This window comes from Strix aluco, chromosome 33 (genome assembly GCF_031877795.1).
Source record: "Strix aluco isolate bStrAlu1 chromosome 33, bStrAlu1.hap1, whole genome shotgun sequence".
Taxonomy (NCBI): domain Eukaryota; kingdom Metazoa; phylum Chordata; class Aves; order Strigiformes; family Strigidae; genus Strix; species Strix aluco.
The window spans coordinates 879552-895086 of record NC_133963.1 but is presented as its reverse complement, the minus strand read 5'-3'; the positions used below and the strand labels follow the sequence as shown (position 1 = coordinate 895086).

Below are 15535 nucleotides of genomic sequence, written 5' to 3'. Positions count from 1 at the left end.
TGGGCTGTATTGTATTCTGCAAATCATTCTGCTGATATTGTATATCTGATACCAGCTTCTTCTGCCAGGCAACTAAAAAAATATTCAACTGGGAAAATTTTCGCTGTACAGTAAACTCCACCCAAACTAATTAACAGTGATTAAAAATAAGATGCCCCAGCAAAAACTTTCATGTTACATGGCCACAACTCACAATCCTGTACAAAATGTTCACTTTTATAAAGCTCCAATGTAAAAATCAAAGAATCAAGCAGTAATAGTACAGCACAGGGTATTTCATGTTATTATTTGCAACGCTTGAATTCATTTACATTTTAACAAAATTTAATACCGATGACTTAGGAATTAAGCAATTTTTTTATAGTCTTTCATTCTAGGTAGGGACAGATTTCATGTTTTGGTCATTTTTCTCTTTATCTTTGCTCTTCTTTGATTTTTTCTTCTTGTGTTTGTGTTTTTCCAATTCCTTTTTGTTCCCAATGTGTTTCTTCTGCTTCTTGTGCTTCTTCTGCTTCTTGTGCTGCTTTTTCTCTTTTTTCTTTTTCTTGCTGTCTTGGCTCTCTCCTGCACTGGCAATGCTGCTGTGGCTTCGAGTCTGACTCTCAGAGGGGGTAGTCAAGGCTGCGGCTAGCGCTCGGACTGCTTTGACTTCTGCTTGCTTCAGGCTGGTCAGCTGCAGCAGGTGCTGCCATATCCTCTTTGACCTCATCAACAGCCTTTTCTTCCGGCTCTGTAGGATTTTTTCCTGCAGCTTCCTCATCTTTTGCAGATACATTACTCTCACTCTCACTTTCACTGTAGTCTGGCACAAGTGCAGCTTCATCAGTCTCTTGAGTTAGATCAGAAGAGAGCCACGAGGAGCTGCTTACCTGAGGCTTGGGCTTGACCTTTTGTCCAGTCGCGTTCTCTTTCTCATTTTTTACGTCTGGTGATTCTCGTCTCAGAGGTGGTTTATTACCACCTGGCTCTTTCTCTTTATTGCTTTGTACTTCTGGTACGTGCTTCTCTTTCTCTTTTCCCGAATTTTCACCTAGAGGTTTGTGTTCCTTCAATGTATGCTTGGAATCATGAGCAGCTTTGTGATCAGCAGCTTCTGTGATCAGACAGAGGACTGTAGCTGCTCCTTTTGGCATCTCCCGGGCCCTTTTTGGATGGCTCTGCTCGTTTGTCTCTCGGCTTACTCTTCTTTACTAATGTAGATTCTTTGTTTAGAGAAGGGGAGTCTTTTCTCCTTGCTAATTCACTCTTTTCATTTCTACACTTGGAACTAGAATGATCTTTGTTGCCAACACGGTCAGATTTTTTGTCTCGGTTAGGAATACAGTCTTTAGCAGTGCATCCACAGCCAGTACCGTGTTTCTCTGAAGATCTGCTGTCTTTGGAAGATTGAGAAATAAGTTTTCCATTTCCTTTTTCAGTTGCATGTTCTGAGTGGTCTTTTTCTCTCTCAGCACTGCTCTTTCTCTTCTCAGAAGTGTCCTTGTCTGACAAAGAATGATCCCGGTCTTTGGTTTTGTCTTTTTCATTTAACATCAAACTTTCTGAACTTTTTGCATCCTGCTGGGAGCTTTCATAACTCGCCTCTTTTGTAGTTTTCTGTCTTTCCTCCAGAGGCTCCGTCTCTTTTTTACTGTGTTTTACAGGGTTTGGTGGCTTAGCATTCACACTTTTTATCACAGTCACAGGTTTTCCTATATTTGTGGGCAGCTGGGTAGATTTAAAGTCTTCCTCTTCAGACTGAAAGCCATTTTTGTTCCACTTTGACTGAGGGACCTGGACCATAATAATGACATCTTCAGCAGGGGCTGCTATATCATTATTATACTTCTCCAAGGTCTTAATGACAGTTCCTTTTGTATCTGGCTTTATTTCAGACTTTCTGATGGGGCTTCCTCCAGTAGAACTAGTGCTATGAGCAAAAAACTGTACATTAATAATGGGTGATACACGCACTGCCATCTTTTGTAACACTTCATAAAACGGCTTTTGTTTCAATTTTAAATGTTCAGTATTTTTTCAAAAGATGTTTAATTCAGAGAACAGACAAGAGAAAGGAAGAGTCCACTAGCTAAGAATATGAGCTACCAATTAATTTAGTATCTTCCTACTCTACATTTAATTAACACAAACACAAGAATATCAGATTGGGCACTGTGTGATCTGCTAATTCCTTCATGTCCTACTTCTACCAATGGTAGATAAATTAGATATACACTCTTGTTTCAACATGTAAGCAAGCAGTTATGAAGAGGTATACACAATCAAAGTTTTATCCTCATGTCTCAGTGTTTATCTTCAGAAAAATGTACATTTTTAAAACTTTTTAGAATTGCAAGACATTATCTTAAGTCTCCAGTGATGTCTTAAATGTTTTAATTTTGCTCTGTTCTGCTTCTTTAGATGTTGACATGTAATAACAGCTGCACACTAGATCACTTTTCTTTTTTTCACATGTCACACAATGGAATCTAGAAGGGAGATCTCCAAGGTAAGTGCCAAAAAAGCTGGCACTGAGCTGGAAGCAGTGTAGCTGTGTCAACATGGCACTGTGCTCAAAGCTACAATCAGTACAGTGTATTGGCAACCAAGCTGCTATTTCCACAGGGTATAATTTCATGTCATACTGACAAAAGTAGATCCTTACATTACCTTGCAATTTAAAAAATGAAACATATTGCATGGTATAGACATGTCTGTTATCCTTGCCTTTAGCAGTAACCTGGATTTGAAGGAAGACATAGAGGGAACTCCTCAAAGAGTCAACATGTAGTGAACAAGAAGAGAGGGGGGGAAAAAGTCCCAGAAGTAAGGGTCAAACAACATGTCACCAATGAATTAACCTTATTAGCTTTCTGTGCAGTACAGACTGCTTGTTTTCTTTAAGAAAATTTGATTTTGACCCAAGTACAGTTTAACAGGAAAGATCACAGATTATTCACTCATTTAGCATGAATTTAGCTGTTCGTTTCATTAGTCACCATAAAGAATTTTACATTTCTGGGGAGGCGGAGGAGGAAAGAAAGAATAGGAAAAGAAATATGAGGTACCTGGTGTAATCTACAGAAGTTGAGCTAGATCCATCAGCTGCTGTTACTTTTCTTCTCATTTTTCCCTTTGCTGCTTCTTGTTTAACTTTGCTGCTGCTCGGCTCAGGTTTCTCAACAGGTTCAATTGCAGGTGGCACATTTTCTCCACTCACAATCTCATTGCCAGTTTCCTGGATAAGTTTAATCTTTTTGGCGGGGTTGTTAAGAAAAGCAGATTTATTCTTTTCCAGAGTTTGCCCTCCTTTTTCACCATCAGGTTCAGTCTTCCCCTTTGGTGATGTTTTCGATTCAGCAGTTTCTGGTTTAGATGCCTTTATGGAAGTGGCTTCATGTTCTTTATCAACCTTTTCATCTACTTCTCTTTTTTCAGGTTTTGCCTTAGAAGGTTTGCTTTTTTCCTCAGGTTTTTTTGACTTGTCCTTTTTGTTGGAGGGCTTCTCTGACTTGGTTTCTTTTGGATGGTCTTTCTTTGCCTTTTTCTCCTTGGATGGTCTGGTTTCTGGGTGATCTTTTGTCACTTTTGGGTGAACTTTCCATGGAGTACTGCGGTGGTGCAATTCTTACCCCCCACCCCCACCCCGGCCCCTCTTTGTTGGGCTGCTTGGTGCTAGGTGCAATTCCACCCACATCCCCTGAGCTATACACCAATCTGTGGAGATAAGGACTGACAATGTTAACGAGCCTGGCTCCTGCCCCTCCCGATTGCTCGGAAATGGTTAAAATGGCCCATCAACTCCTCAGGGCCTGGCACACCTGTGCCTGGGATGGGGTCAAATGGGAACAATAACAGAGTCACACATTCATGGAGTTCTTGTGCAACTGCTGGAAGGCACCAGAAGGGATCTGACAAAAGTCAATTATCTTGGACCCTATAAATGGCGACCACCAGGGAGACCCTTTGAGCTCTCCTGGATCGCAGCGGGCCTGTGACCAGCATCTCCCCTGAGCTGGGACGCCTCTCAGGTACCAAACCCTTAAGGTGTCGTCTGCTCCAGACGGAAGGCCGGGGCGAAGTCCCCCGCTCGAGTCTCAATGATCGCCCGTTGAGGAATGCCAAGGCATTGGGAGGATTTGCTCTAAACTCGAGAGGGAAATTTTCTTTGAGCTAGCTTCTCTTTACTCTGTGTGTGTGTGTGTGTGTGTGTGGGTACGTACCCTTGTTTCTGTGTGTGTGTATGTCCGTTCTGTGTTCATTCTACTGAATCCAAACACCTTTGTTTCTGTATGTTTGTCCATTTTGTTATGTGCATGCATGTGTATATATATATATAGGTACCATTAAGTAAGTTAGTGTGAATCTTGTCATTTTAGAATCTGAATAAGTCGCTTTTCTTTCTTTTAGTATTTCTAAATTATTTTATAATAATAAATTGTTGTTAGTTATTAATAAACCTAGATTTCTTACTAAATATTACCATGTCAATACTTTCATCCATGACAAGTACCAAGACACTTTTGAGAAGAAGATGTTTTAACATTGTCTGTCTTTTATAACTCCTCCTTCACTTTTTTCACAGGAGGTTCTGTTCGAGGAGATATTTCATGATCAGTGTCCACCTTCTCTTGGGAAGCTTTATCTGGTTTTATTACATTGTCTTTCCTAGCAGGAACAGCCACTTCTACTTTCTGCTTTGTCTTGCAGTTTTTGCTTTTGGCTTACCCTCCTCTTTTTTCTCCTTTTCAGACACTGGTTTGACAGCAACAGAATCTGCTTCCATAGGCGCATCTCTCACAGCGGTGGCATCACCTCTGCTTGGGAGCATGAACAGAGAGTCTGTTTTAACATCTTCTGCTGTAACTGGCTCTCTTCGTTTTCTCATACCTTCTAACAATTCAGCATTAGGAACTCCTTCATTCTCATTCCCTTTTCTTCTCTTCTGGTATTTTTTATGTTTAGTGGGAGACTGGCCTCTACATACTGAAGACCTTGAACATGAATGGTACCTCCTGTATGGGTGTGATCTTGACCTTGAACGGTGATAACCATGTGACCTTGACCTAGAATGATTGTGACGACTCTTCCCTTTGCCTCTTCTGGGGTATGGTGGCGATCGCAAGTCGGAATGAGAATGGGAATGACTAAATGATCGAGAGTAGGAGCAAGTGCGAGAAGAACCCAGTCTTGACTTGGAGTAGGTATATGAACTTCTAGAGTAAGAAGAAGCACGATGGGGAGACTGGGACCTTAAAGAAAACAGAAAACACACTCACACACACTCAGAGGAATTTAATTCCGAACAGTCATTTCTTCCTAAATTGGGTTTGGTTTGTTTTTTCCTCTCCATATGCTTATGTCAAAGCTTCTTTCACTGCTGACAAAATGGTACTGCAGATTGGAGAACGTGATCACATGTAAGAGTTTCTGCTTACAAGACAGAACAGCTGCTGCTTTGTTAGTTTAAAACATACAGGAAGGGTACGTCTATTTCCAATCCCTTCTATTGCATGAACTACCATAGCTGTTGCCTGGTTTAAGGCGGTGTGTACTGGCCTCTACTGGTACGTGAGCATTTCTCACTGCACAACTACATGCAGTGTAAATCATTTTTGCTGCAGTAAGGTGCAAAAAGAGCAAGTCTTAATGGCTGCAGCACAGTATCAAACATCAAGAAAAGACAGTAAAGCTCAATTTTACAATGCCGCCTTAGTCTATTTAACTTCACTACTTATTTGGCAATAGGTACAGGATGCAAAATACTCGTACTGCAACCTTACATACAGGCCTATTTAATCCACACTTCTAGGCAGATGTCCTAGCAAAATCTTGCACATACCTCTAGCTCTAACCAAGGATAGTGACCACATTTCAAGAAAAATCTTATCTGAAAGCTTCTAAACTCAGCCTCTAGTAACTTGACTCAATACCATTACTCTAGGAAAGAAGCTGACAGCATTACTAAGAGAGAGCTATTCAGACTCCTGCCCAAGCGAATTCTGGGGACAGAAAACATCAGCTACCCCGAGTTTTTTCTTCAAAAGTTTTTCTTTTATTGTTTTTTAAAGAACCATTTTATGTTAGAGTTTGCGCAGGCAGGGCGAGCGGATAGGGCGCAGTCTATCTCTGGGCTCTATCTGAGCTAGTTTCTCTTATTGTCCTCCACGAGTAGACTGAACCATGGTCTCCACTCGGGTCAAAACCACCACCAGAAAGAACGTGGCAACCCAGTCGGAACTGCCACGCAAACATGCAGCGGTCCAGGTCCCGGGCTGCAGGGAGTGTCTGAGACTGTCAGTCCTGTCGGAAGGCACCAGTGATAACACCTGTGTGTGTTGTGATCAGCTCAGCCTGGTGGTGGCACTCAAAGAAGAGGTCGAGAGATTAAAAAGTATTAGAGAGTGTGAAAGGGAGCTTGACTGGTAGACTAACACCCTAGCACCCCTAAAGCAACAGGAGCAAATGGAGGCTCCAAAGGAGGAAGGTAATCCCTCAACCTATTGCTACCAGGCAGAAGGAGGGAACCTAAGAGATGGGGGAGGCTGGAAACAGGTCCCTGCTCGGGGAGGCAGGAAAATCCTCTCCCGACCTCCCTCACCCTCCATGGTGTCCCTTCACAATGGATTCGGGGCCCTGGAACTTTTGAGTGAGGAAGAGAAGGAGGAAGGAAATGAGACAAACAAGGAGGAAGACCAAGGTCCACCAAGGCCAGGTCATTCTAGACCAGGTATTAAAACCAGTTCTAAAAAGAACCCCAGAAGAGTCATTGTAGTGGGTGACTCCATTGTGAGGGGTACCGAAGGCCCCATATGCAGACCGGACCCATTTCATAGGGAAGTCTGCTGCCTCCCTGGGGCCCGTGTCAAGGACCTCAAGGCAAAACTCCCCTCTCTAGTGAGACCCAAGGACTACTACCCTCTCCTGGTTTTTCAAGTAGGTAGTGACGACATTACTAGGAGAAGTCCTAAAGCAATTAAGAGAGATTTCAGGTCCTTGGGGAAAGTGATTAAGGAGTCGGGGGCACAAATTGTGTTCTCCTCCATCCTTTCAGTTGGGGGGATGGATGAAAAAGAATACAGGAGAACTCAACAGATGAACTTGTGGCTCCAAGACTGGTGTTACCGTCAGGGCTTTGGATTTTTCAATCATGGGTTGGTATACAGGGCACCAGACCTTTTGGCATTAGATGGAATGCACCTGTCCCAGAGGGGGAAGAGGATCTTGGGGCAGGAGTTAGCTGGGCTCATTGACAGAGCTTTAAACTAGATTTGAAGGGGGAAGGGGGGAAAACATCAGCCCATCTGAAGTGCATGTACACCAATGCACACAGCATGGGTAACAAACAGGAGGAGCTTGAAACCATGATGAAACAGGAAAATTATGATGTTGTGGCTATTACAGAAACATGGTGGGATGTCTGCCATGACTGGAGTGCGGCAGTTGAGGGCTACAAGCTCTTTAGAAGGGACAGACAAGGAAGGAGTGGTGGTGGGGTGGCGCTGTATGTTACGGACTGTTATGATTGCCTTGAGCACAAGTGTAGCGAAGACAGGGTAGAGTGTCTTTGCGTTAGAATCAGGGGGAAGGCCAACAGGGCAGATGTTGTAGTAGGAGTCTACTATAGGCCACCCACCCAGGACAGAGAGGTGGATGAAATATTCTATAGGTATGTAGGAGAAATTTCACGATCGCTTGCCCTTGTTCTTGTGGGAGACTTTAATTTCCCAGACATCTGCTGAAATACAGCACAGCAGAGAGAGACCAGTCCCGGAGATTCCTGGAATGTGTGGGAGACAACTTCCTGATGCAACTGGTGAGAGAACTGACCAGAGAAGGTGCCCTGCTGGATCTCCTCTTTGTGAACAGAGAAGGACTGGTGGATGATGTGGCGGTCGGAGGATGACTAGGGCACAGCGATCATGAAATACTAGAGTTGTCTATTCTTAGAGAGGCCGGGAGAGGGCTAAGCAGAACTGACATCCTGGACTTCCATAGGACTGACTTTGTCTTGTTTAGGCACCTGCTTGAAAGGATCCCTTGGGAGATGGTCCTGTAGGGTATAGGGGTCCAGGAAGGCTGGGCACTCTTCAAGAAGGAAGTGTTAATGGCTCAGGAACAGGCAGTCCCCAGGTGCTGTAAGAGAAGCCGGCGACAGAGAAGACCACCCTGGCTGAACAGGGAGCTTTGGTTGCAACTCAGGGAGAAATGGAAAGTTTACAGCCTTTGGAAGAAGGGACTAGCCACTCACAGTGATTACAAAGAGTCTGTGAGGCTATGCAGGGCAGAAATCAGGAGGTCTAAAGCCCAGCTGGAAATTACCCTGGCTTCAGCAATCAAGGATAACAAGAAATGTTTCTATAAGTATGTCAACAGCAAAAGAAAGACCAGGGAGAGTCTCTGTCCCCTGCTGGATGAGGGAGGAAACATGGTAACAAGTGATGAGGAGAAGGCTGAGGTGCTTAATGCCTTCTTTGCCTCAGTCTTTAATAACAAGACTAGTTGTATTGAGGGAATCCAGCCCCCTCAGCCAGAGGACAGAGACTGGGAGAATGACCCCCCCGCAATCCAGGAGGAGACGGTCAGTGACCTGCTGCATCACATAGACACACACAAGTCTGTGGGACCGGATGGGATACACCCAAGGGTGCTGAAGGAGCTGGCTGGGGTGCTCGCCAAGCCGCTCTCCATCATTTCCCAGCAGTCCTGGCTGACCGGGGAGGTCCCGACAGATTGGAAACTGGCCAATGTGACGCCCATCTATAAGAAGGGTCGGAAGGATGATCCAGGAAAGTACAGGCCTGTCAGCTTGACGTCGGTGCCTGGGAAGCTGATGGAGCAGCTCCTCCAGAGTACCATCACACAGCACATGCGGGACAACCAGATGATCAGGCCCAGTCAGCATGGGTTTATGAAAGGCAGGTCCTGCCTGACAAACCTGATCTCCTTCTACGACAGGGTGACCTGCTTATTGGATGAGGGAAAGGCTGTGGATGTAGTTTACCTCGACTTCAATAAGAACTTTGACACCATTTCCCACAGCATTCTCCTGGCAAAACTGGATGCTCGTGGCTTGGATGATTGCAGGCTTTGCTGGGTAAAAAACTGGCCAATGGCCGGGCCCAAAGAGTTGTGGTGAACGGAGTTAAATCCAGTTGGTGACCGGTCACGAGTGGTGTCCCCCAGGGCTGGGTTTTGGGGCCACTCCTGTTTAACATCTTTATTGATGGTCTGGACGAGGGGATCGAGTGCACCCTCAGTCAGTTTGCAGATGACACCCAGTTGGGTGGGAGTGTTGATCTCTCGAGGGTAGGGAGGCTCTGCAGAGGGATCTGGACAGGCTGGAGCGATGGGCTGAGCCCAACTGTATGAGCTTCAATAAGGCCAAATGCCGGGTGCTGCACTTGGGCCACAACAACCCCCAGCAGCGCTACAGGCTTGGGGAGGAGTGGCTGGAGAGCTGCCAGTCAGAGAGGGACCTGGGGGTGTTGATTGACAGCCGGCTGAACATAAGCCAGCAGTGTGCCCAGGTGGCCAAGAAGGCCAGTGGCATCCTGGATTGTATCAGAAATAGCGTGGCCAGCAGGGACAGGGAAGTGATCTCACCCCTGGTGAGGCCGCCCCTCGATTACTGTGTTCAGTTTTGGGCCCCTCACTCCAAAAAGGACATTGAATTACTCAAGCGTGTCCAGAGAAGCGCAATGAAGCTGGTGAAGGGTCTGGAGCACATGTCGTATGAGGAGCGGCTGAGGGAACTGGGGTTGTTTAGTTTGGAGAAGAGGAGGCTGAGGGGAGAACTCATGGCCCTCTACAACTACCTGAAAGGAGGTTGCAGAGAGGGGGGATGAGTCTCTTTAACCAAGTAACAAGTGATAGGACAAGAGGTAATGGCCTCAAGTTGCGCCAGGGAAGGTTTAGACTAGATATTAGGAAGTATTTCTTTACAGAACGGGTAGTCAGGCATTGGAATGGGCTGCCCAGGGAGTTGGTGGAGTCCCCATCCCTGGAGGTGTTTAAGAGTAGGGTCGACATAGCGCTGAGGGATGTGGTGTAGTTCAAACTGCCAATGCTAGGTTAAAGGTTGGACTAGATGATCTTCAAGGTCCTTTCCAACCTAGATTCTGTGATTCTGTGATTCTGTTATTCTGCATATGTTCATTAGCATCATTCCTCCTCTCAAAGTCCTTCACCAATTTTAGATTTCCTTACAAACAAGTCTGGTCTTTTAATCCCTAAGAAAAATTTAACAATGTCAACAAAATACTAGTGAAAGCCACCAGTTTGCAGTCCAGGTTAAAATCTCTCTGTGTATCCACAAGAGATAAACAAAAGAGATGAAGACAATTTCTCTCCCATACCTCCTCCGAAGTGCTTTGAGGTAACGGTTACAATCAGAATGGGGAGACACAGAAAATCCAGCAACTAGACCTCTTCAGGTTCTGGCCTCCTCACGGCTGTCAGGGGGTGAAGGGTGTCACTGCAGAGAAGCTTTAGTAAAAGAGACACCTGCTCCTCAGCAGCTGCTGCCAAATTGTTACTCTCAGTCAACTGTAATCTCTGTTGTAGCTGAGCTAGTAACCTTCACATGAAACACCTCTCACTGCTAATCCCTTGACTCATCCAATCCATCTAACGATAGAGAGGTTGAGTGGAACTCCTCCTGATTCTCCTAGACAACCTGCTTCTCCATTACAATATGTAAAGCAGTTACCTGGAAAACGAACGCCTACGCTGCTTTTGAATCTTTTTATATTCCATCAGTTCCTTAGGAAAATCATTTGTAAACTCATCAAGTCTGGACTTTTTCTTTCCCCTGTTAAAATAAGTTTGACTTTTATTACAATTATAATTTGACCTTTATTACAAAAAGACACCAACAAACAAAACATGACCAACATGAGAAAATGTATACTGCATGCAAATGCAAAAGGTGAACATCTTATTTAAGCAAAAACAGTTTAGAATTCCCACAAGTTTTAGGGAAAGTTTTAGAATGGCATTCATCTCATTTTAGTTTTGCATGTTTACCATCTGCAACGAAAAAGTCTATTGGACAAAACACTATGTCACTTTTGCTTATGTCAGATGCACTTGAGTGTAACTGCAGTCCAATCTGCTGTGGAAATACAAACATGAAAACCAACACAACTTCATTGAGCCAAATACTTGCTCCTCTTTAAGCCTCCGTTGCTCTCTGTAAAACTCCTCCCTAGGTAAAGGGGGTGCTTGTGTCCTTGGGATGGTATTTGGATGAGCCACTGGTACTGCTGTTGGTCCCCAGCTGATGACGTGTTTGCAGGAGCTGGGGGATATCCTGGAGGGGGGCAGTGCACCCAGCAGACGGAGGCTGCCCGGGTGGAAACTGAGGAGGAAGCAGTGGTGGAGGCACCACCTGTGGAAGAGGAAGTGCATGTGGTGGTGGAAGGTACAAGGGAGGTGGAGGCACAGGCACAAAGACCGGTGTTGATGCTGGTAGTGTTGGGGCCCGAGTCCTTTGGGTACATTCACTGCGCGGGCGTCCTCGACTTGAACTTCTAAAGAAACCCAAAACCACATGTTACTATTTGTTACACTCTGCCCTGATTTTGAAGAGGAAAGCAAATGAAGGAGGAGCATGGTGGCGAGCACTTCTTGTTCTCAACTTAAGCATTTTTCTCCCTGCTTTCTGTTCATTTGAGACTACACTCATTTCTCGATCCTCATACTTGCCTTCCACACCCTCACCCCCAACAGTTCCCCCCATCTTCTCTCCTTATACTCAGCTTTGCAACTGTAGATGGAGGCTGCCCGTGTCTAAGAGACTCCCACCTCCCATGTGCCAAGTGCCCACCGTTCCTCTGCCACTCCTTGATATGCTTAATACTTCACACTTCTGATCTTCAAAGTACTGCATAGATCTTAACTCATCTCCTCTCAAACTTCTTTTAACTTCTTCTGCGTACACTTCCTGTGTTGTTGCCTCATGATGATGTCTTTGGCCCGTTCTTGTCCCTGAGGCATTATTGTCATGCTTACTGAATCTGAGGTTTTAGACAATCTGTAGGGTGGATCCTGGTTTTTGTTTTGACTCATCTTTAAGATTTTATAAGCACAATGCACCCTTACAACCTATCTATAACTAATACATACCAAAAGGAAGGAATAACTTGACACTGCAATAACAGACAAAACAGACTCTCTCCAACTGAGAGAGAGCAGCTTGGCTATTTGAGGTGGCTACATTGAAGAAATTCAGAATTGTCATAAAATGACAGCCTTGACTTTTCCAATAATTTGCTCAATCAGTATCAACTGAGTTGTGAAAAAAAAAGAATGCTGGAGGCTGATTTCTATTGGGAAATGGATTTCTTCAGCCCTATTCCGCCAGTAACCAAAAGGGTGGCTTTCCACCTGATCCTTTAATTATATTTCATTTTTATATGTAATTATGGTTTCCTCAAAAAGCGTTCATTTTTCAGAGTCCTCTTTTCAATCATGTGCTGGAGTTTAATCTTGCTGCAAGCACAGATCCCTTTGTTAAGGCCAATTCCAATTAAGCCATTTAAAAACTGGAACCACTTGTATTCTCCACGACTACCTGTGCATGCTTATTTCGTTATAAATCACCTGTTGTACAGGTTCTGTGTAACGGCCTCATTTAACAAGTTATAAGTAGCAGTATGTTGCATTTCTGTAGAATACCTACAGTTCCCAGCCTGGTCTGCCACGCGCTGAGCAAATTGGACTGGCTCTCATTGGATGACCTTTTGGAGTGGGGAGAGGAAAGAGAAAAAAAAAACATTCAGTTTATCTGAAGATAAGTTTTTAAAATAAATTCTGAAGTTACAGTTATTTACCAGTTGTGGGTATTGATTGTCCTTGGGGGCCAAGAAGACTTGGTAATGCTGGCTGTCTTAGTGGAGGCACATGAGAACCCTTGTGATAAAACACTTAACAGTGAGAAAATAAGCTACTAAAATACAAGAATCACTGCAGATATTGAAATAAAATTTACCTCCTGTTCCAACAAACTGCTGATTGACAGAGAGGAAGATTTAGGAAGTTCAGCAGCAGTCACCAGAGCAGCAAGAGGTAGAACTACATCAGCATTACTACAAAAAGAACCCCAGATTTTTATTATTCAAACAGTGTTTTGAAGTGCCATTTGAAATATAAAGTCCAAGGTGAGAAAAGGCTGGCTACTGTAATTGGAAAAAAAAAAAAAAAAAAATCTTCACCAGATTTACAAATGTGAATTTGGCTGATTCCAAAGGAAGCACTGCCGAGAAGTCTGTTTGAACTACTGGCATTTAAAGAGAAAGCTCACGGGGAGAATATTTTATGAAGCTAGCTGCGGACGAAAGGATTAGAGTACATGTAACCCACCCAGAGAATCTCAGCTTTGGAAGATGCAAGAACTGAAATTCTATTAAGAAATATTTATGTGCTAGTTCAGCCCTTAAAGCTCTTTCCAGTTGTGACCCTTTGTATTCAGCGGTACAGCTGAGCCTGACAGCCTTCTGGGCAGAGTGGCTGTTTGCATTCAAGGCATAGTTGGAAGGACATAAGCCCTAAACAAAAGTACAGACTTTTAACGTTTTCTCACTGGCTTGCAAACTTAGACTGCTGTGTTTGTAAATACTTCAAATTTACAGTGCTTCAATGTTTATTATCCAAAACTGTATGCATCACTGACTACGCTGTGTATTGCCAAGGATGACTCTGACTTATTGTCATATTGATGGTAGAAATACTGCAGAAAAGAGTAATGTGAAAACACATGGCCAATTTTACCTCTAATTGTGCTTTTACGCGTTTGATGAAAAGATCATTTCCTCAGTACTGAGGAGAAATTAATGCACTCTGGAAGGTCTGACATAACTAATTAGTTACTGTAGGAATTGCTAGTCACTTAAAATCAAAGGGCTCCTGGGGAAAAAAAGTTCCTTTTTCAGGGTAAACTTGTACTGAATGACTGATAAAACAAAAAATACTTCTGAGGAAATTCTTGCATGAGGCACACTTCCAGTTTATGGAAGTGTCCTCATTCAAAGTAAAAACAAACGCCAGAACTGACACAATTGTCTGGAACTGTCACTAATGATACACAGATTGCTGGCAGAGAAGCTCAAGAAGAAGAATCTAACTTCAGTATTTTGGTGTCTTTTATAGTCACGTTGATCTATAGATTTACTTGCTGAAAAGGTCCACTTGGCTTTTCAGCACGGAGAGATAGGGACACTGCTGGAGGGAGGTCAGAGACAACAGCAGGAGATTGACTGACTGGCAGCCCAGCTGCCCCAGGCCACTGACCAGGGGCCAGTGATGAGGAAGCAGCAGCAGAACGAGGAGCCAAAGAAGCCGGTGGAATCATGAGTGGCTCCTGCTCTCTGGAAACTGTTGGCCGGAGCAGAGGCTGCAGGTTGTGTGTTACTGTTTGTCTCACGAGGGGTGGTGGAGGTGGTGGCTGCTGCTGCTCCATCTGACTACCGTAGCCAGTTCCATTTTTGAAGCTGTTCACAGCCTAGAGGCAGAAAAACATTTCTAAAAAGGGACTATGAGACTTCAGTGTATATACCAACAAAAGCCTCCACAGAGTAAAATTACTTACGTATTCCTGTAAATGCTATCAATCCTAAACTAAATCAACATACAGATGTATGAACACATCACATTAAGCACTGACATTAATGGCTGTAACTCAGAGTATTTGTATTTAGAGTAGCTCAGTGTTAACACCAAATGTGAAAGTGAGCCATCATGTTAAGCAGAAGTATGACCTGAATTTGCCAGATCGTCTCTCAAGAGTTGGAACCTTCTGTCACAACAGATCATGTATCTGAGAAGTGTATTTAGCCTTATTCTATCTTGCCTTGCTTAAGGACATGTAAATTAATATTTTCTTCCCTTTCAGCTTTTTACAGACAGACTTTTCTTACAAAGAGTTTATGTAAAAGTCATCATGTTACCTGCCATAGGAGATTGTTGGCAATTAAAGCATCAGGAGAAACACCCATCTGATGACATGTTGGGCGTGTATGTTCCCCAGATTCCACTAATGCTGTTCTAATACCTGTGAATAATTAGAATCATCAAAACAGTTTTTAGCCAAAATAAGGAAATTTTTGGAATTATAATCAATTCTAAAAGCACGTATATGATTAATGGGTGAATTAAGAACATGAAGCTATCAACAGTGTAAAACATTTTCCTGTTTCAACGGTGTAAAAAATTTCTAGTATGCAGCTCATAACTCTCCAGTTTTGATACTTCACTACTGTAACAGTTGAGGATGTAGAGTAGGCTGCGTCTTGATGTTTCGATGCGTCTTTTATCCACTATCTAGTACAGTCACCAACCTCACCGTTAATGAATAAAACACATCTCAAAAAGTCATTAGTAGGTTTGAGTTCTGAAAGTTTTAACTAACTCTCCTGTGGAGAAGAATGTGGATTAAATGCCTCGTTTGTTGAGACCACAGTAAGTCACCAGCGTTGGCTCTATAGTTTTGTATGGGAGAAAGGGCTGTGAACAAGCTAAATGCATTCGACAGCTAATACTGTAATCACCTGCACAG

General features: G+C 43.7%; 1 protein-coding gene across 1 annotated transcript in view; it reads right to left on the bottom strand.

Annotated features, from left to right (window-relative positions):
* Positions 1 to 373: 373 nt before the first annotated feature.
* Positions 374 to 15535, bottom strand: part of LOC141917015 (E3 ubiquitin-protein ligase RBBP6-like) — a 39081-nt gene continuing 23919 nt past the window's right edge. The window contains 15 exon segments of the mRNA XM_074810040.1: positions 374 to 611; positions 613 to 1088; positions 1090 to 1909; positions 3048 to 3606; positions 4499 to 4687; positions 4690 to 5231; positions 10691 to 10792; positions 11150 to 11261; positions 11264 to 11311; positions 11314 to 11510; positions 12665 to 12722; positions 12816 to 12894; positions 12974 to 13070; positions 14157 to 14482; positions 14928 to 15031. Of these exon segments, the coding sequence (XP_074666141.1) occupies positions 374 to 611; positions 613 to 1088; positions 1090 to 1909; positions 3048 to 3606; positions 4499 to 4687; positions 4690 to 5231; positions 10691 to 10792; positions 11150 to 11261; positions 11264 to 11311; positions 11314 to 11510; positions 12665 to 12722; positions 12816 to 12894; positions 12974 to 13070; positions 14157 to 14482; positions 14928 to 15031 (3947 nt within the window).